General features: G+C 40.9%; 1 protein-coding gene across 2 annotated transcripts in view; it reads right to left on the reverse strand.

Annotated features, from left to right (window-relative positions):
• LOC110533514 (opioid-binding protein/cell adhesion molecule) overlaps positions 1 to 21770 on the reverse strand; it is a 335816-nt gene that overhangs the window by 173439 nt on the left and 140607 nt on the right. Inside the window, exon 2 of one of the 2 annotated variants that reach the window (XM_021617800.3) lies at positions 1111 to 1186. In XM_021617800.3, coding sequence (XP_021473475.1) covers positions 1111 to 1186 — 76 coding nt within the window. Of the gene's footprint in view, positions 1 to 1110; positions 1842 to 21770 lie in introns of those variants that run through there. The other variant, XM_021617799.3, reaches the window with a different exon arrangement.

Raw genomic sequence — 21770 nt, forward strand, 5'->3', positions numbered from 1 at the left:
AAAATGTTATATGAGAAAACATTATTGAAAAAGGCTAAGTGCTGTTATCCTCACAAGGGGTTAGTTAAGTGATGTTATCCTCACAGTATTGAGTATTGAAAACAGGGGTGCCAATAATTTTCACCGCTATCTTTTTTAGATTATTACTGTTGAACAAAATATTTTTCTCTGAGCAATTGTATTAGTCGCCTATATAAAAATACAACTTTCCCATTTTTGTAGCATTCAATATTGCTAGCGCAGTATTTGTATTATTTATGTTATACAGTCTTTATCAAAGGTGCCAATCATTTTAGGTTGACAGCTTTGTTCTATGGTCAAAATGAAGTTCTCTCAGGGATGCCTCTTCAAGACTCCAGTATGTGTCCAGGAGTGGCCACCACAGGCAATTCTCTCTTTCTCCAGAATGGCTCCTACTTTGTATGGTGCCAGGCTCTTAGCAAAACCGGGCTGGAATGTGACATAAGATCCACTTTTCCTTCAGTCACCCAAGACTTGAATAGACACTTTGTTAGCTATGCCCCCTTCGCTTATGTCTTTCATGAATTGGGAGATTCAGATAGGATTTGATCACATCTCTCTCACTCACTGACAGACAGAGCTGTATACATTTTGGATGGGTTACAAATAATGGAATAATCTAATGTCTTCTATTCTGTTACTGGATAGTCAAAATGTTTGCACAACAATACCACAACAGTTAATATATTATAATATTGCATTATGATCAGCTGACGAGCCTATCCCACCCACACATCGATATCAGTATCTATGCCCACAGCATCCTTAAAAATATTAAAATGACATTAACCTTATCAATAACATGGAACGACAAAACTAGAGGTAAGTCTGCGTTTTGCATGCTATAGTGCTTGCTTGAGATTATGAAAGAATGACGCAGTTAGAGTTAATTATATATTATAAATAATAACATATTGCACATCATGCTTGCGAAGGATATTTGTGGATATTAAGATCACTGTAATGAATTCCCCCCCAAAATTGGCACGTGTTTTCGACTGTTATAGTCCTCCAGCACGCAATATGGCACGATTCGCCGAACCAATGACTTTGAAAGCATTGAATTAAGGTACAAATGACATGACTTACTTTAAGACGGCACTGTCCCCTTGTCTGACAGTGATGTTGTCCTTAGAAAAAGAATCCCCGCTCCTCGCTGGCACTCCTGCAGGTACAAGGAATAACAGTCTTACACCGATGACAACAAGGCATTTCCAAGGCGCCACAAAATAACCACAAATGCCCATTTTCCGTCAGTGCGCAACTTCCACAAAAACTTGAATGTCAAATACTCCTTGCTCCGTGCGAAATAGTGATGCCCACAGAAATTCAACTCCACTCGAAATGCTGTTGTGGTTGGTGGTCGACCTCTATTTGCTTGCCTCAACTATAAGGTGAGAATATCAAAAAGTAAGCTATATCTGTGCCTCTAGTAACCTATCTCCAAGAAATTTCCAGCTACAACAAGCTTCAGAGGAAAAAAGCGATGTGTGTTTTCTGAAAGCTGACGTAGACAGTCTCCCCAGCTTTGTGTATGTTATTTGTAATCGCCAAGAGATGGATGCTCGCGCAAAGATGCATCAGCAAAGTCTCCACTTGGGTAGTTCTCCCGATACAGCACAACACTGCAGTGACTCTAGAAACAAGTATGCTCTAAAATCAGTTTTGTATCCTTATTTATCAAGATCATAAACTAAATCCACCAACCAGCCAGCACCGCGGAATCAGGTGAAAGCATTCCTTGATTCGAGTGTGTGCCTCGCGTACAGGCAAGTCTGCAGTTCTCTCCTGCGCAGGTTATAAAACCATGTGAGCCATCCGCGCAGCATCCCTACTCCCGCTATTTTTAATACCCCATTGGATGATCAAGCAAGTGATTTGTAGAGATACATCTATAGGCTAGGCTGTATATGCCATTTAAACTATATCTTAGTCTGCGTTATAATGACAATAACCACCACAATGAATTGGTCAATCGGGTTGCCTAAGGGAGTAAACGTTATTTATAATAATGTTTACATGGAGAAAATCGGACCTCTCTGAAATAAAAATGGATTACACTACCTCCAGCAAAATAGATTTTAGCTACTCTCCGTGAACGCTTGAAAAAAAGTGACCCTCCTATATACCCCAAATAACAATTTAAACAAGGGGGATAGCAGAGAACATGTCTACCATTTACGCTCACGTCTTGGACCGACTAGAGCCTTCTGCAGTGTTAGAAACTATTCCTGGTGTTGGAAGCATGACATGGTTACACGTGTATTTTGATAGCGCACAGGGCTGCGGGCCAGAAGGTTGTGGGTTCGCAGACCACCGTGGACAAGAGTAGGGGTAGAAAGATTTCCTTTATAGTGAAAGCATTACATTAATCTATCATCGTATTTGCAGGTCCGATTAACAAAAAAAGCATTTTATAAACATTTCATGCAATTCTACTCATTTTACATGTAAACCGAATCTTTTTTTAATTACACACAAATGCTCGCGCAACGAAACTACTCCCTTTGCATATAATAGGAATCTGAGCATAGTACTTTCAAAAAGTTATGCCTACCATTCTACACCAGACAAAGTAGTCCTACCAATGCAGAAAGAAATTTAAGCTTTCATTTCTGGCTACTCTTCATCCGTGGGTTAACCCAACGAGAGGTCACAAGTGTTTTCCTGAAAGCTGTCTGGGTTTAAACATATATTTTTAAATATATACACTACCGTTCAAAAGTTTGGGGTCACTTAGAAATGTCCTTGTTTTTGAAAGAAAAGCAAAAAAAAAAGTCCATTAAAATAACTTCAAATTGATCCGAAATACAGTTAAGGGAGTAGTACACAGCGTTGTACGATATCTTTGGTTCCTTGTCAATTTCTCACATGGAATAGCCATCATTTCTCAGAACAAGAATAGATTGAGGAGTTTCAGAAGAAAGTTCTTTGTTTCCGGCCACTTTGAGCCTGTAATCGAACCAGCAAATTCTGATGCTCCAGATACTCAATTAGTGTAAAGAAGGCCAGTTGTGTTGTTTCTTTAATCCGCCCAACAGTTTTCAGCTGTGCTAACATAATTGAAAAACGGGTTTCTAATGATCAATTAGCCTTTTAAAATTATAAACTTGGATTTGCTAACACAATGTGCCATTGGAACACAGGAGTGATGGTTGCTGATAATGGGCCTCTGTACGCCTATGTAGATATTCCATAGAAAATCATCAGTTTCCAGCTACAATAGTCATTTACAACATTAACAACGTCTACACTTTATTTCTGATATATTTGATGTTATATTAATGGTCAATTTTTTTTGCTTTTCTTTCAAAAAGAAGGAAATCTCTAAGTGACCCAAAACTTTTGAACGGTAGTGTGTACAGTTGAAGTCTGAAGTTTACATACACATTAGCCAAATACATTTAAACTCAGTTTTTCACAATTCCTGACATTTAATCCTAGTAAAAATTTTCCCTGTCTTAGGTCAGTTAGGATTGCCAGTTTATTTTAAGAATGTGAAATGTCAGAATAATAGTAGAGAGAATGATTTATTTCAGCTTTTATTTTTTTCATCACATTCCCAGTGAGTCAGAAGTTTACGCACACTCAATTAGTATTTGGTAGCATTGTTTACCTTGGGTCAAACATTTAGGGTAGCCTTCCACAAGCTTCCCATAATAAGTTGGGTGAATTTTGGCCCATTCCTCCTGACAGAGCTGGTGTAACTGAATCAGGTTTGTAGGCCTCCTTGCTCGCACACGCTTTTTCAGTTCTACCCACACATTTTCTATAGGATTGAGGTCAGGGGTTTGTGATGGCCACTCCAACACCTTGACTTTGTTGTCCTTAAGCTATTTTCTAACAACTTTGGAAGTTGACTTGGGGTAATTTTTCATGTTAAAGACCCATTTGCGACCAAGCTCTAACTTCCTGACTGATGTCTTGAGATGTTTCTTCAATATATCCACATATTTTTCCTCCTTCATTATGCCATCTATTTTGTGAAGTGCACCAGTCCCTCCTGCAGCAAAGCACCCCCACAACATGATGCTGCCACCCCTGTGCTTCACCGTTGGGATGGTCTTCTTCGGCTTAAAAGCCTCCCCCTTTTCCTCCAAACATAACGATGGTCATTACAGCCAAACAGTTCTATTTTTGTTTCATCAGACCAGAGGCCATTTCTCCGGAAAGTACAGTCTTTGTCCCCATGTGCAGTTGGAAACCGTTTTCTGTCTTTTTTATGGCGGTTTTGCGGCAGTGGCTTCTTCCTTGCTGAGCGGCCGTTCAGGTTATGTCGATATAGGACTTGTTTTACTGTGGACATAGATACTTTTGTATCTGTTTCCTTCAGCATCTTCACAAGGTCCTTTGTTGTTGTTGTGGGATTGATTTGCACTTTTCGCACCAAAGTACGTTCATCTCTAGGAGACAGAACACATCTCTTTCCTGAGCAGTATGACGGCTGCGTGGTCCCATGGTGTTTATACTTGCGTACTATTGTTTGTACAGATGAACGTGGTACCATCAGGCATTTTGGTCAGGCATCAGGCATTTGCTCCCAAGGATGAACCAGACTTGTGGAGGTCTACAATTTGGCTGATTTCATTTGATTTTCCCATGATGAAATAGTTCCACAGGCACACCCAATTGACTCAAATTATGTCAATTAGCCTATCAGAATCTTCTAAAGCCATGCCATAATTTTCTGGAAATTTCCAAGCAGTTTAAAGGCACAGTCAACTTAGTGTATGTAAACTTCTGACCCACTGGAATTGTGATACAGTGAATTATAAGTGAAATAATCTGTCTGTAAACAATTGTTGGAAAAATTACTTGTGTCATGCACAAAGTAGATGTCCTAACCGACTTGCCAAAATTATAGTTTGTTAATAAGAAATTTGTGGAGTGGTTTTAATGACTCCGACCTAAGTGTATGTAAACTTGCGCCTTCAATTGTATATATACACTGAACAAAAATATAAACACAACATGTAATTTATTGGTCCTACGTTTCATGAAATTAAAGATGCCAGAAATGTTCCATATGCACAAAAAACTTATTTCATTACTCAGGTGCACATTGTGCTGGGGACAATGAAAGGCCACTCTAAAATGTGAAGTTGTGTCACACAGCACAATGCCACAGATGCCTCAAGTTTGAGGGAGTGTGCAATTGGCATGCTGACTGCAGGAATGTCCACCAGAGCTGTTCCCTGAGAATTTAATATTAATTACTCTACCATAAGCTGCCTCCAACGTCATTTTAGAGAACCAGCCTCACAACCGCAGACCACGTGTAACCTGCCAGCCCAGGACCTCCACATCCGGCTTCTTCACCTGCGGGCTTCTTCACCTGAGACCAGTCACCCATTTATTCTGATTGGCTAGCTCCCCAGTGGGTGGGCCTATGACCTCCCAGGCCCACCCTTGGCTGCGCCCCTGCTCAGTCATGTGAAATCCATAGATTAGGGCCTAATTCATTTATTTTAATTGACTGATTTCCTATGAACTGTATATGAACTGTATATGAACTGTAACTGTAAAACCGTTGAAATTGTTGGATGTTGTGTTAATATTATTGTTCAGTATATTTCTATATACAGTGCCTTGCGAAAGTATTCGGCCCCCTTGAACTTTGCGACCTTTTGCCACATTTCAAGCTTCAAACATAAAGATATAAAACTGTATTTTTTTGTGAAGAATCAACAACAAGTGGGACACAATCATGAAGTGGAACGACATTTATTGGATATTTCAAACTTTTTTAACAAATCAAAAACTGAAAAATTGGGCGTGCAAAATTATTCAGCCCCCTTAAGTTAATACTTTGTAGCGCCACCTTTTGCTGCGATTACAGCTGTAAGTCGCTTGGGGTATGTCTCTATCAGTTTTGCACATTGAGAGACTGACATTTTTTCCCATTCCTCCTTGCAAAACAGCTCGAGCTCAGTGAGGTTGGATGGAGAGCATTTGTGAACATCAGTTTTCAGTTCTTTCCACAGATTCTCAATTGGATTCAGGTCTGGACTTTGACTTGGCCATTCTAACACCTGGATATGTTTATTTTTGAACCATTCCATTGTAGATTTTGCTTTATGTTTTGGATCATTGTCTTGTTGGAAGACAAATCTCCGTCCCAGTCTCAGGTCTTTTGCAGACTCCATCAGGTTTTCTTCCAGAATGGTCCTGTATTTGGCTCCATCCATCTTCCCATCAATTTTAACCATCTTCCCTGTCCCTGCTGAAGAAAAGCAGGCCCAACCCATGATGCTGCCAGGTGTGTCTCCCAGGTGGCTTGTGGCAAACTTTAAACAACACTTTTTATGGATATCTTTAAGAAATGGCTTTCTTCTTGCCACTCTTCCATAAAGGCCAGATTTGTGCAATATACGACTGATTGTTGTCCTATGGACAGAGTCTCCCACCTCAGCTGTAGATCTCTGCAGTTCATCCGGAGTGATCATGGGCCTCTTGGCTGCATCTCTGATCAGTCTTCTCCTTGTATGAGTTGAAAGTTTAGAGGGACAGCCAGGTCTTGGTAGATTTGCAGTGGTCTGATACTCCTTCCATTTCAATATTATCGCTTGCACAGTGCTCCTTGGGATGTTTAAAGCTTGGGAAATCTTTTTGTATCCAAATCCGGCTTTAAACTTCTTCACAACAGTGTCTCGGACCTGCCTGGTGTGTTCCTTGTTCTTCATGATGCTCTCTGCGCTTTTAACGGACCTCTGAGACTATCACAGTGCAGGTGCATTTATACAGAGACTTGATTACACACAGGTGGATTGTATTTATCATCATTAGTCATTTAGGTCAACATTGGATCATTCAGAGATCCTCACTGAACTTCTGGAGAGAGTTTGCTGCACTGAAAGTAAAGGGGCTGAATAATTTTGCACGCCCAATTTTTCAGTTTTTGATTTGTTAAAAAACGTTAGAATATCCAATAAATGTCATTCCACTTCATGATTGTGTCCCACTTGTTGTTGGTTCTTCACAAAAAAATACAGTTTTATATCTTTATGTTTGAAGCCTGAAATGTGGCAAAAGGTCGCAAAGTTCAAGGGGGCCGAATACTTTCGCAAGGCACTGTATATAAAGCGCTGTTATAGATCACTTAATACAATCAGATCCATTTTATATTCTTCAAAATCTTAAGATAAAAGGGGTAGGCCTCTGCTTTTTGCCATTTTCTTAAATGAAAGGTATGCCTATGGCGTAGCCTCTCCTACCCCCTCAATTCGATTCCTGGCTTTAACAGCCCTTCACTGACACCGAGGTACGCTATTTAAAGAGTGCATGGTGGGTGGAGGAATTGACCATCAAATAGCCACATTTTGTCTGTCAAACAGGTAGACCTACCTCTTATTTTATTTATAAAAAAGCTAGAAATAAGCTCCAACACAAAGCCCTCTTGTTGTTGTTAAAGTCTAATTAAAATGAAGATGATTGAATTATGCCTACTCGAATTTGCCTACTTTCAGCACCATGAGCTGTCCGTTTCCAATGGATTGTGCCGCAGCTGCTGTTTCAAGTTTCAGCACTACAATGTAAGTAACTACAATCTGGATTATTGTTAGGTCAATCAACCTTTGACTCTCCGCCTGAACTGCCACCGTAGAGCAGGTTAGGGCTCAGTGTTAGAATTTTCATTGCAGTGTGTAGTTTTATTTACACCATCCCAGCAGCTATATTAGAAACATAACTTTGCTCTGTGCTATTCCAAGCATGCATTTCATAGCCTATAGCCTCAAGGTTATAGAACATTTGATTGAGACCATGCTAAATAGCCAATAGGCGCACTTGATATTGCGAGCCCAGTGGAGAATCATAGATGAGGGGCGGCATCAGGCACACATCAATATATAGCCTAATAAGCAACTCATTCTAAAACACTGCGAAATATTGAAATTCCATCAATTACAAATTACATGACCCTCCCCTGGACAAGATAAAGAAAATACTAAAGCCTCCCCTTGACTGAAAAGTAAAAAGCATGACCCTCCCCCATTTTCCTCCAGGTAATCATTATGTACATTTCGATTTGTCCCTATATCATTAGGCCTACCATAATGCAGTCAATTATTATTTCAATACTGTGTATTGGGAATGCTTAGCTAATCATCTGAAACGTACCTTCCTGAACATATCAAGTTGGATCTATGCTCTGCTCAATAGTATAAGTGGTAGGCTATACTATTGTATATCAGAACTGTAGCCTAGTGTGTGTGCATGTGAGAGAAATATTTTCTAATAGTGATATACTATTTTTTGTTTTGTGTGTTCAGCTCATTGTAGGCCTCAATGTCAATGTGTAAATGACAAGATATTTAGTCCCACTAAAGTTTGTGAGTATGTATTGTATAACAATGTTTTAGTACATGTTTTTTAAAAAAAGTGTAATTATGATTATATTTTTAACCTTTATTTAACTAGGCAAGTCAGTTAGGAACAACTTCTTATTTATAATGACAGCCTACTCCGGACGACACTGGGCCAATTGTACGCCGCCCTATGGGACTCCCAATCACAGTCAGATGTGATACAGCCTGGATTTAAACCAGGGACTGTAGTGACACCTCTTGCACTGAGATGCAGTGCCTTAGACCGCTGCGCCACTCGGGAGCCCAAGAACCCTGTAAATACATTCTACCTATACCTACAGTAGCTACCATACATCATTGTTTTGCAATGTACAAAATGAGTACAGTATATAGTGTAAACAATAGAAGCTGGTTGGTGAATAGCTCTGCCGAGACATCTTTCCATGGCATTATCATAAGCACGTATGTGTCCTCAGCGTCTTAGCGCCATGCAGTGCACATTACTGTGCTAGGACAACTGAGCATTGTTATTGTAAGCATGTTATTTAATTCTGTCCTGCATAGACCTACATCCAAGGGCTCCCAGACCACATATTAAAAGACACGTTCCATTACTCTGGCGACTACGTACTGTAGTATCTTTTTAACCTCCCGCTTTGGGCTGGATGTGTCAATGTGTAGTTCATACATGCATAATCTATGAGCAGAATTACTGTTTTACCTCCATTGGCCATTAAATCCCTAGTTTGAAAGCTACTCGTTTCTAGAAGCTATGCAGCACCATTTTGAGTCCTGCAAGCTTGGCCCACTTGAGCCAGCCCCCTAGCAATTTGAGTTCCAGCCAATTTGAGTCCCAGTCCATCGCCATTTGAATGACAGCTAGCAAAATGCACATTGACGAGTCTCACAGTGAAAGAAGAGCGCTGGCCTAGCCTGCCCCGCGTTATCCAATGAGGTTGCAATGGCTCAGTGACACAGAAGAGAGAGAGAGAGAGACAGAGCAATGACGTAGTGCACATATCTGTACATATATGACATAACACATCCAATGCATTGTCCCCCTAATTGTATCCACTGAAATATGCATATTTGTATACATGAAAATTGATTGGGTGTGGACTGAACTGGGGATATAGGGGTCACTGTTTGTTTTGACATGCACGCAGCCTCTTGGATTTACAGAGGTGTTGTTCAATTTATTATTAGGGCGATAGTGGGGGAATTATGATGATGACCCGAGCTGGAAAAATTGGGCTAAGATAAGAGTTAATTAAAACTCTATCTAGCCTGTGGTGCAACCTGAGTAGGTCTTCGTGCACTACGTGCAAATCGAACTCAATGGCATTTTAATTAAAACCCCTCGTTCTGACCTCAGCAAATCTAAGATGTGTGGTCTTAATTAGCATTGGTTGCTAGGTGGGGGGGGGGGGGGGGGGTCTTGGTGAAACACTTGTTTCTGAAACACCCCCAGCAGATTAGGATGACAACATGTTGTTGACTATAGACTGCCTATAACATCAGACCTGTCTATCAGCTTGAACGACCTCATCTTATTTAAAGGCCTACTCTGTGATATTTACAGACATTTTTATTAATGTAAATTAATGATATATTCAAATATAACTCATAAATGCCCCATGTCAGGAGCTTTGATCAACTGTTTAACCCCACCATAACCCAAAATATAAGGACGTTTTACATCCCTCAGTTTTATAGGAACCCAAGTGGCAATGTTGCTGTTTTATTGATTTCAAATTAAGGAGTTGGCCTTTAAGCTACAATACATAGGGCTGTGGAACATTGCAATTTTCACTGTATGGCTGAGTCAACCATTTCAATTACCTGGGGATTAGGAGTAAATTCACAAGTGTATCTGGGGGATTTACATTACTTTGAAAGAGTCTTTAGTCACAATGAGACTGGAAACCGTGTAATATACATAATCGAGCCAACCTTCATTGTTTTGTCATGAGAGGGTCAGATGCAGTGGATGACCTTGCTTTGTTAGCCAGCGATGTGTTTATGAGAACTGGTGCTGCGCTCTGTGAAATGACTAATTAGACTGGCATTGTGTGCTAGACTCCATGCATGGATCATTTCCCCACTGTGTACTACAAACAAGAGTAGGAGGGGACCTTAGACTTAGTCTGGTGCCCAAAGAAGTAACATTTGCATTGAATAAGAGCACACTTACATTAGTATCTGTTGAGTTGGGTGTTGCTTTATTGTAACACATCAAGGAAGACAGTTTATACTGTAGATTCATGAAATTCTATAGTAGGCTATACTGTATCTATATCAACAGTTTATGATATATATATAACAATTCTAAGAAAGGAAGATAACTATTTTTCATAGAAATGATTGAAATGCCTTTCTTCTATTGATGCCTTTACATTGAATGTATTTATGCATGCACTGACATTCAGGCCCACACTGACACTAGTCATTCATACTCATCACAATCCAGCACAGTACATCTTGACACCTTAGAACAATGGGCATGACACTGGATTGAACTCTCACTGTTCTCTTTCTGCTTTAAAGTTTTACAGTACATAAATAGTACATAACTAAATCTTTCAAAGTAATCAATGTATTTAGACATATGGTGCCCTTAAATGAATTGAATGTGCAGACATCTATCTGAATAGTCAATAGCTCTAATATTCACTCAGTTCCCTGGAGAGATACTCAATGTAGATATGCTGATACAGTACCATGTATCAGGCATTGGTGACTTTTACATGACTTCCCAGGAGGAAATTAAATGCATGCTAATTACAGTATCATTGATACTAAGGCCATTCTAAGGTCTTGACCTTGAGCTCAACTCTGAATAAAATACACACATTTGTTTAATTGTCACATACTGTACAGTGGATAGGCGCAGTGAAATGTGTTGTTTTACAGCCATACTGTAGTAGTATGGCACCCCTGGACCAAATTAAGATTAAGTGCCTTGCTCAAGGGCACAGACACATTTTTCACTTTGTCGGCTCAGTTATTCAAACCAGCAACCATTTGGTTACTGGCCCAATGCTCTAACAACTAGGCTACCGGCCACCCTACTGTATAAATTAAGAATTTCCTCTCATTTAGACGAAACATGCAAGAAGCATGCTTTATGGCAACTGTCTGAAAATTAACATTTGTCTGCATATGTAACTTTTGAAGACTTAGTAATAAGGATGTACTTTTTCTGGACATGAAAAGGTTTTTGAAGGCTCTAGCTTATCTTCGAAGCCATGCGGTCTACATTTATTCTGACAGCAGGTAAAGCAAGAAATACATCAGCAAGCACCCCAGTGGTACACGGCCTGGTGGGCACTATGGCAAATCAAAGTACTTCTTTATTCCTAAGAAATCCGGGGACAGCGATAATGGTGGTGTTCTCTCACTCTGAAAGGGCCAGCAAACGGTTCTTATTAGTGCAACAATAAGTGGTGTTTTTCCGCATTTGCCATTGGCTAAATCCAAGAAAAAAAACGTATTGCATAACTTTAGGTCTATGATGGTAGAGCAAAGTTTATCTAACCTGATAGTAAGATTAACTTTGTTTCAATGTCAACAAACAATTCAGAGAGATTTCTTACAACTGTGTCATATCTGTGGTAAGACATGTCCTGGAATGATTTGGATGATGTCTTTAGAAGTGCATTTGGACATGTACAGTATCTAAGGGAAACATCATAGTACATTGAGTCAATTGAAATTAAGTACTGATGCTGGATTGCTATATTGTTTCTCAGTGCTTGGTAATGTTTTCCGAATTACACTCATTTAGCATTTTATCAGGTCTACACTAGAATCAGTATTTGATCCTTTAGACCAGGTATTCCCAAACTAGGGTACGCGTATACCCAGGGGTACGCACAATGCTGTCGGCGGTACGCCAAATAAAAATGTGATTCATATTTCTTTTAAATAATAGTTTAAATTTGTTTTTGTAATAAAAAATACAATTCTTCACCTTTTCAAACAGTCCATTTATATTTTCCAACGAGGCTATACATTTGGGTGAGTTTTTTTCTCTTGCCTGAGTAGCCTCATTTCACTGCCAAAAATAAAATGAAACCATCTAGTGTTCAGCGAAATAACAACACAATGTCAAATACATGTAGCCCATTCAAATAATTAACATCCAATCACATTAACTGTTACTCTCTCCCCTAACAGTCCGTATGTTTCCAAACGTATAGTTGCTGCTCAATTTGTTTACTCGAAAATGGATAAATGGTTAAAAAAAGCAAGGCCCACTTCCATAGAGACACACACCAGCTCTACTGGCAGTACTGCTACTACCAGCAGTATTACACCTGCACCTGCTGACAACACAAGTTGTTCTGCTTCCACAAGCACATCCAATGGTAGCATCAGTAATTCTACAATTGTTGTTAGCCCAGCTAGCATGGACAATGACAGTTGTGAATCTGATGCAGCCGAAGAGCTACTGCCCCCTTACCTGGGAAAGCACAGAACAACAGACAGGGACAGTGTGTTATATGTGCAGTGTGTTATATGTGCAAAAGTACTATCTCACAACTCGATGAAACCTTCACTCTTGTGCAGACATTTAGAAACAAAACATGCCAATTTGAAAAATAAACCACGGCAGTTTTTTGAGCGAGAATTAAGACAAGTTTCGACAAGCAACAGATACCATTATTAATAAGATAGGGCTAGATGCGTCTTATATGGTGAGCTACCGAGTGGCTAGGATAGGCAAGCCCCATACTATTGTGGAGGACTTAATTCTTCCTGTTGCTGCGTATATGGCTGGGTCAATGCTGGGGGAAAAGGCCATAAGAACTATACAGACAATCCCTTCATCAAACAACACTGTTTCACAACACATCAGTGACATGGCAGGAGATGTTTTGAAACAATTACTGCTTCGCATACAAGTCAGTGAATTCTATGCGTTACAGCTGGATGTGTCAACAAACGTGGCGCGCCTGGCACAGCTCCCGGTATATGTCCGTTACGTTTATGGGGGGTCAATTAAGGAGACGACATCTTCTGCAAACCACTAGAAACCAGGAGAACAGGAGAGGATATTTTTAAAGTACTGGACAGCCTTGTGACATCAAATGGACTTTGGTGGTCAAGATGTGTTGGTATCTGTACTGATGGCGTAAAAGCCATTACAGGGAGACATAGTGGAGTGGTAACGCGTGTGCAAGCAGTTGCTCCCGACACCACTTGGGCATTGCAGCATCCAATAGAGGCTATTGCTGCCAAGGGAATGCCTGACAGCTTGAAAGATGTTTTGGACACTATAGTGAAAATGGTTAACTTTATTAAAGCAAGGCCCCTGAACTCTTGTGTATTTTCAGATTTCTGGATCAGGCTGCGCTCAGATGATCCTGCCTTGGCAAATCGCGCTGTTAGACACTGATGCCCTGTGCAACCACGCACCTTTGTGAGAGTGGATTCTTGGCCCTCACTAGCATGAAAACTAAATACAGGTACAGACTGTGTGTGGAAATGATTTAAGACTGAGACTCTCTCCAATACAACCCAACATTGCAGAGTTATGAGCATATTTTCAAGCACACCCTTCTCATTAACCTGTGGTGAGTTTTTCACAATTTTTGATGAGCAAATAAGGTTTTATATTTAAGATGGTTAGAGAGCATTATTGATTATTGTTATATTATTATTTGTGCTCTGGTCCTATAATCTTTGTCACTTCTCATGAGCCGGGTTGTGACAAAAACTCACACTCACTCTTATGTTTAATAAATGTATCGTATAGTGTGTGTTTGGCAGGCTTAGAATGATGGCAAAAAACAAAATTTGAGAGTGCGCCGACCCTGGTGCTAGAGGGGGTACGCAGCTGGAGGTTGAATGTTTGAAGGGGTTCGGGACTATAAAACATTTGGGAACCACTGCTTTAGACAATCATATCACAAAATTATCTTTTACATTAGATAATAAAGCCTTTGAAACAGAGATGAAACTTAATAAGCCCATAAATTACATGTTAACTATGCCATCACAGAGAGACATGATGTCTGAAATAGATATAGAAAGCTATGAACTTATTGCATCTGTTTTACCAGATTGTTTCTAATAATATTATATATATGTTTATAGGGCTTTCATAGAATCTCAAAGTGCTTCACGAGCAAAAATCAAGCAAGCATGATATCATGACAGTTTTTTGAAAGCTGCATCCTCCAAAGATGGAGCGGGTCAGTTCATGGCTTGAGCGGAGAGAGCTGGTCAGAGGATGGTAGATGATGGTGATCGAGTTGGCTGATGGTCTTGTAGAGGCCAAGTCTGGGAACCAGCCTGAGTCTTATAGCTAGCCACTGGACTTCTCCTCTTCCACTCTGTGTAGCACCAACTTGGGTGATGCCTCAGCAGTTCTCCTCACTACGAGCCTTCTGCCTCAGCACTGCTGCATTCCTCTCTCTCCCATTCCTCTCACGCTTCAGGAAACTCCTCCAATGATGTTCTCAGAAGATCAGGAATTGGCAGCCAGGTGAAACAGAAAAGCTGGTACTGTGTCCAGATGCATTTATCAAACACATTTTTTTGCCATTTAGCTAGCTAACTAGCCAAGCCAAAAAGTGTTAACCTGTCAGTCAATCTGCAAATCCGTGGCTCAAAAGCACCAGATATATGCAATTAAAACTCAATATTATCAAAACAAAAGAGCTGATTAAAAATCAACAATTAAGGGGGACAAAATGGCGCCGTAGAGAGAACAATGTGTTTCAGCGAGCTCCCGTGGCATTCGTAAATTTATATTTTTACATTAATCTCCTAGCTTGAAAAAGTGGTAGAATTGGCTAAATAAGTTATCCTATAATGAGTCTTGACGGCTATTTCGTAAAAATCTCCGACAACATGCCCAACAGAACTACTAAGAAGTCGACCAAAACCACCACCCCTGTGGATGTGCATGAGGAGCTAGCTAACGTTAGCGAAGCTAACATCATTGCGGATCCAGGCACAATGGACCTGGTGATTCAAAAGATGACTGATAACATTACTAAAGTGATCGATGTTAAGATAAGAACGGTCTTAGAAACAATAGCTGGCCATTCAGCTGAACTACAGAGGGTTGTGAAATGTGTTGTTGAGGCGGAAGGAAGAATTGCTGCAGTGGAAACTTCAACTACATCTATGGGCGCTAAGATAAAAGCACTTGAGAAACAGGTGCGCGAAATGGCGGAGCACATTGACGACTTGGATAATCGAGGACGCAGATGCAATATTCGTTGTTGTGGGACTCCCGGAAAATTCTGAAGGGACACGTTCAGTAAAATTCTTTGAGGAATGGATCCCTGGCTACCTACAAATGGACACTAAGGCTGGTCATGTGAAGCTGGACAGAGCCCATCGCTCTCAAGCACTGATACCCGGTCCCAACCAGCGCCCACGGCCGGTGGTTATAAAGTTCCACAACTTCACCGACAAGCAGCGCATCATGGACACAGCTAGAAACATCGGCTCTGATGGTAGTCAACGTAAAAGTCCAAAGGTCTCATTCTTCAAAGATTATTCCACTGCGGTTGTACGAAGATGCAAAGCGTTTGATGAGGTGAAGGCTCGAGAATGAAGATGGACTACGCACTGTTGTACCCGGCCACATTGAAGGTTATGGTCAACGGATCGCCTAAAAAGCTCTACACACTTGAAGAGGCTGCTGCGTTTATTGACTCTCTCAGGTAAATAACTTTAAGCTGCACCTCCGCAGCATTGGATAACTTTGTTTATTTTTGGTTGAATCTGATCATGAAACAGTGGTGTGAGTCCTCACGTACTCCGGCTCAGTAATATTCGTATCTTTATTATTTTTCTTGCTAAAGTAATAGCCACTATAGCTCAGGCTGAGATATGTGTGAATCCATATTGGTGCCCAGGCTTGGTTTTAGGTGGAAGAGCCTCAATCTTCTTCTATTGATTTTCTTTTCCATACATATAAAGGATGAGGCTATTGAGCGGCAATGCGGACTTAAGAGTCTACATTGGAGAGTTGAAATCCCCTGCATGGGAAAACTCCCTTTTGGATCTTTACATGTTTCATTTTTGGGTTTAGTATAGTTCGAGTTCAGGGTTCATATCGTTTGTTTATGCTCAGTGAGATAGAGGAGAATTCAACACATGGAAAAAGGTACCACCCTACTTTTACAGTAGGATCCAGTCTGGATATTGAATGGTGAAGAACACAATGGCAGGTAACGGACTGCATGTATGTACATGGAACATTAGAGGAAGCCATAACCCCATTAAAAGGAAGAAGGTACTGTCTTTTTTGAAAATAGAAAATATTGATATTGCCCTGTTGCATGAAACTAATTTGGATGATAAGGAGCACCTGAAATTACAACAAGGGGGGTTTGGTCAAGTGTTTTTCTCATCATTTACATCCAGAAGTAGAGGTGTAGCAATTCTGGTGAAAAATAACTTACCACTTAAGGTCTTGAATTGTGTGAAAGATAAATTTGGTCTCTTTGTTATAATTAATGGTACGTTACAAGGGCAGAACATTTCCATAATTAATATTTACTTCCCCCCTGCTCACCCCTCTGATTTCCTCACTAAGGTATTTCTAGACTTTTCAGAATTAAACTCGGACACTGCAGTGGTTGGAGGAGATTTGAACTGCTTGTTGAACCCCCTTATTGATAAGTTTCCCAGCGGTATAGTTTCACTCTCTCCTCAAGCTAAGTCACTTAAAGCAATTTGTGATGATCTGGGGTATGCGGATGTCTGGAGAGCTTTTCACCCCTCCAACAGAGAGTTCACTTTTTCCTCTGCACCTCATGGATGTCAGACTAGAATAGATTATTTTTTTATGCCCAGGACGTCCTTGCAGTCTGTTTTATCCGCTAGGATAGGAAGCATAGTCATATCTGATCATGCTGGGGTGATCCTGGACATAAAACTCAACGGTCAAGACATTGGAGTTTGAACACAACCATTCTTAAAGACCAAACATTCACATCATATTTTATTACAGAGTTTAAAGCATTTTTCTCTATTAACTCTCAATCAACAGATAACCCCTCACTCCTTTGGGAGACCTGTAAAGCATATGCCAGGGGTCTGATTATGTCATACACAGCTACTAAGAGACGGAAAAAGCGTGAAAAGCAAAAAATGTTAGAGGGTGAATTAGGAACCAAAGAGAAGGACTACATTAAAACTCCCACTCCTGCCCTATTAAAGGAAATATCAGTCATTAGATCAACGTTAGACTCTCTCCTAACACAGGATGCTGAAAAGAAAATTAGATTTGTCAGGCAAAAGCTATATGAACATGGCGATAAGCCAGAAAAGTTCTTGGCATAGCTAGCTAAAAAGAGAGCTGACTCTCAGTCAATTGCTATTATTACTGATTCTGATGGTAATCATTTATATGAAAATAAATTGATAAGTGACTCATTTAAGACATTTTATACAAACTATGCCTCAGAACTGCCAAAGGATGCACCCAAATTAATGGAGAACTTATTTTGTAAGATTGAGCTCCCTACTATCTCCGAAGAACAGAGGTCTCTCCTTAATGCCCGCAATTAAGAATCTGCAAAATGGTAAGGCCCCAGGACCAGACGGGTTTTGTTGTGAGTTCCATGGCCTGATCCGTGAGCCATTGCGTGATATGTTTAACCACTCATTTTCAAATTCCTCGTACAGACCAATTTCCCTTCTGAATGTGGATAGAAAATTGCTTTCTAAAATTATAGCCACAAGATTAGAGGACTCACTGCCACTAATTGTGAAAGGAGACCAAACTGGCTTTATTAAGGGCCGTAAGTCATGCAACAATGTCAGGCGGCTTCTTAATGTAATTCAAGCCTACCAACAAAGTGCTATGGATGGTCTTGTACTCTCCCTAGATGCTGAGAAAGCATTTGATCGTATGGAGTGGTCTTACCTATTATTTGCTCTAAATAAATTTGGTCTAGGGGACAACTTTATAAAATGGGTGAAAGTTTTATATGATGATCCTCAGGCTGTCCTTACTAATGGGCTAAGGTCAAATAGCTTCTCTAGACACAGAGGTACCAGACAGGGCTGTCCTTTATCCCCTCTCCTCTTTGCTCTCGTTATGGAACCACTGGCCGAGGCTGCTCATTGGTGATGTTCACCATAAAATAAGCTTGTATGCTGATGATGTCCTTATATTCATCTCTAGTCCCGAGACTTCAATTACATCTCTTGTTAATATTATTGAATTATTCAGCGAATTCTCAGGCTACAAGATTAACCTAACTAAGTCAGAGGCTATGCCATATGGTAGCCTACACTCTGTACCTAATACTTCTCCCCCCTTCCCTTTTAAATGGTATCCCTCAGGTTTCATGTATCTGGGTATATTTGTAACTCCTAAATTCCAGCAAATGTACAAAGCCAATTTTGTTCCCTTGTTTGATACAATAAGACAGGATCTGAAGCGCTGGAACTCTCTCCCGATTTCTTGGTTGGGTAGAATATCCCTCTTGAAAATGAACATTTTACCTAGACTACTTTACCCAATCCAAATGATCCCAGTATTACTCTCCAATAAGGTAATAAAGGATGTAAATGGATGGCTAAGTTCCTTTATATGGAGTAAACGCAAGCCAAGACTTAAGATGGAAATATTGCAGCTGTCAAGTTCTATGGGCGTCTTGGACCTGCCCAATATCAGGTTATATCAATGGTGTGCCCATCTTTGTTATATTTCTGACTGGATCACAAATGATGACTCCTCTATTTGGTTAGAAATTGAGACTTCTCTTTCAAAATACCCCTTACAGGATCTTTTATTTTTCAGAAGTTTCAAGTCTGTAGAAGATCACTGCAATAATCCCGTTACACTTAACACACTCAAAGTATGGAGGTCAGTTCAACGCTTCCTGGGAAGGTCCAAACTAACCTCAATTCTTAACAACCCAGATTTCAGTCCAGGATTGCGGGATGCTGGCTTTAACTTTTGGCTTAATAAGGGCATACGTAGGCTAAATTACTTATTTGCTGATAATATTATATTGTAATTTGAGCAGATGGTCGAGAAATATAGACTCCCAAAGCAGGACTTTTTCCGCTTCCTACAAGTAAGACATTATATTCTGAAGAGCATCACCTTAATTGGTAACCCTGATGTGTCTGTCATTGAAATAATGCTTTTTTTCCCACAAAGGAAAATGTCTGTAAGTCTGTTTTATGATACTTTAAGGTCATTTTCTGCTGTCAACACACAGAGGGTGAAACAAGTGTGGGAGAAAGAATTGCCTGTTACTATTGACGAAGAGATGTGGGAGGACATTTGGAGATATGCAAAAACAATATCTATATGTAATCGTACTAGAGCAATTCAATTAAGAATAATACACAGATTGCATATATCCCCAAATCGCAGACATGCTTTTAGCCCCACTTCCTCTTCCCCTCAGTGTCTTAAATGCAAAACTGATACAGGCACCCTAACACATTGTTTATGGTCATGTACCAAAATACAAAGATACTGGTCTGGTGTTCTGCAAGAAATTGAAAAGATCCTAGGGGTTGATCTATAATTGGACCCAGTTTCTTTACTGTTAGGTCTCCCTATTAGGCATGTTACTTCTGTGGGTAAAAGGAGGCTTTACAACATCCTTACCTTCGCAGCGAGGAAAAACATCCTTTTACAGTGGATTAGTGATAAGGTTCCTTCTATTAAAGATTGGCATAAGATACTATTTGAATGGGTGCCTCTGGAATATCTGACATGTACATTGCATTCTAAAACAGACCAGTTCTACAAAGTATGGGAACCTTATCTAAATTACCTAGAACCTGAGGTATCAGCTATTATGCTGCAAGGATTATCTTAGAATGGCGGGTATCTATGTATTTCAGAACTACACTGTACGTTCCATGTGTGGAACCTAACCTCTTGGTTTAAACTGAGCTTTTTTGTTTAATTTCTGTTTGTAAGTTTGTTTAAAATGTATGTATTGAGAGAAGCAAAGATGGGGATGGGGTGAGAGAAGCACCGAGCGGGAAGAGGAAAATGGTGTACGTATGTATGGGTGTGTGTGGTATGTATGTATGTGTGTGTATGTGTGTGCGTACGCGTATATATGTGTATATGCATGAGTGTATGTATATGTATGTGTATGTGTATGTATATATATATGCGTAGATATGTGTAGGTGAGTGCTGTTTTTTGTGTGTGCTTTGTCTCTGTTGTTGTCTCTTAATATGGGTGAAAATTGTGAAATTCCAATAAAAATACAGGAGGGAGTTCAATTTTTGATCCCCACAGGATACAGCAAGACCCGGAGCCCAGAAGACGGTATCCCGGAGAGGGTCTCTTGGGGGAGACCTATTCTTTTCTTTTGGACTATTATTTTAATACACACCTTTGAAACTGAGCTAATCCTACTCTGTCCGTGTCTGATCTGTGTAAACGTTTAGACCCAACCCCTGGTCTGCCACAAGTGGTGGAGAATGCGGGCACTCTGATAATGTGGTCAGACCAGGGTTGACGTTTACGCAGCATCAGCGTGGACGAGTTGATAGCTCAGTTCATCCGGGCCCAACAAGCCCAACAGGCGATTCAGCAACGAACGCTGGAGGAACAGCGGCTACAAAACTTCCGCCTCATTTAGGAAATCAGGAGGCCCGTCTACTGAATAATATCCAAGCAAGTTTTTAATCAAGCTAACAGAAGATGATGACATCGAAACCTACCTCTGTACGTTGGAACCGACAGCACTAAAGGAAGGATGGCCAAGGCAAAAGTGGGCCAGTCTGCTGGCCCCGTTCCTCTCTGGGAATGCCCAAAAGGTATATTGGGACCTGAACGATGAACAGGCTGCTAACTACGACGGACTCAAACGGGAGCTACTCAGCCGCTACGGGTACAGCCTGGCCCATCGGGCTCAACTATTCCACGACTGGAGGTTCGTAGCCGACGCATCCCCCCGAGCCCAGATGAGCGACCTACTCCGCGTCACCAGGGAATGGCTCCTAACCGACATATCCACCCTCTCCATCCTAGACAAAGTGGTCCTGGATCGCTTCCTACAGGCACTACCCCACAACATGAAGAGGGCAGCGAGTCTATGTGCGGCCCAGACCTTGGAGGGCCTCCTGGAAGCAGTGTAGATGCATCAGAACACTCAGGCCCTGCTGAGTGGGAGCCGGGCCGAGTCGGCGCCCGTTCGAGAAGTCAGAAGGACAGCCCCACTGCTGTGTACCCCGAACCGACAGTCGGCAGGGCCAAAGGACCGCAAAACCATGGATAGACGTCTGGGGTAGGGCCGACCCACCACCCACCACCCCAGGTAGATGGAGAGCAAAGGAGGTGTTTTGAGTGTTGTGCCCGGGGGCACAATTGCCCGGCTCGAGAGGACTCGATGCCATCAGCAAGCCCCAGCAGACGATCTCATCCCACTAGGAGAGGTACCGACAACTCTGGTACTGCACCCACCATCATCTGGCAGTTCCCTT

Source organism: Oncorhynchus mykiss, chromosome 10, assembly GCF_057628025.1.
Source record: "Oncorhynchus mykiss isolate SJ-2025 chromosome 10, ASM5762802v1, whole genome shotgun sequence".
In the NCBI taxonomy this organism is placed as follows: domain Eukaryota; kingdom Metazoa; phylum Chordata; class Actinopteri; order Salmoniformes; family Salmonidae; genus Oncorhynchus; species Oncorhynchus mykiss.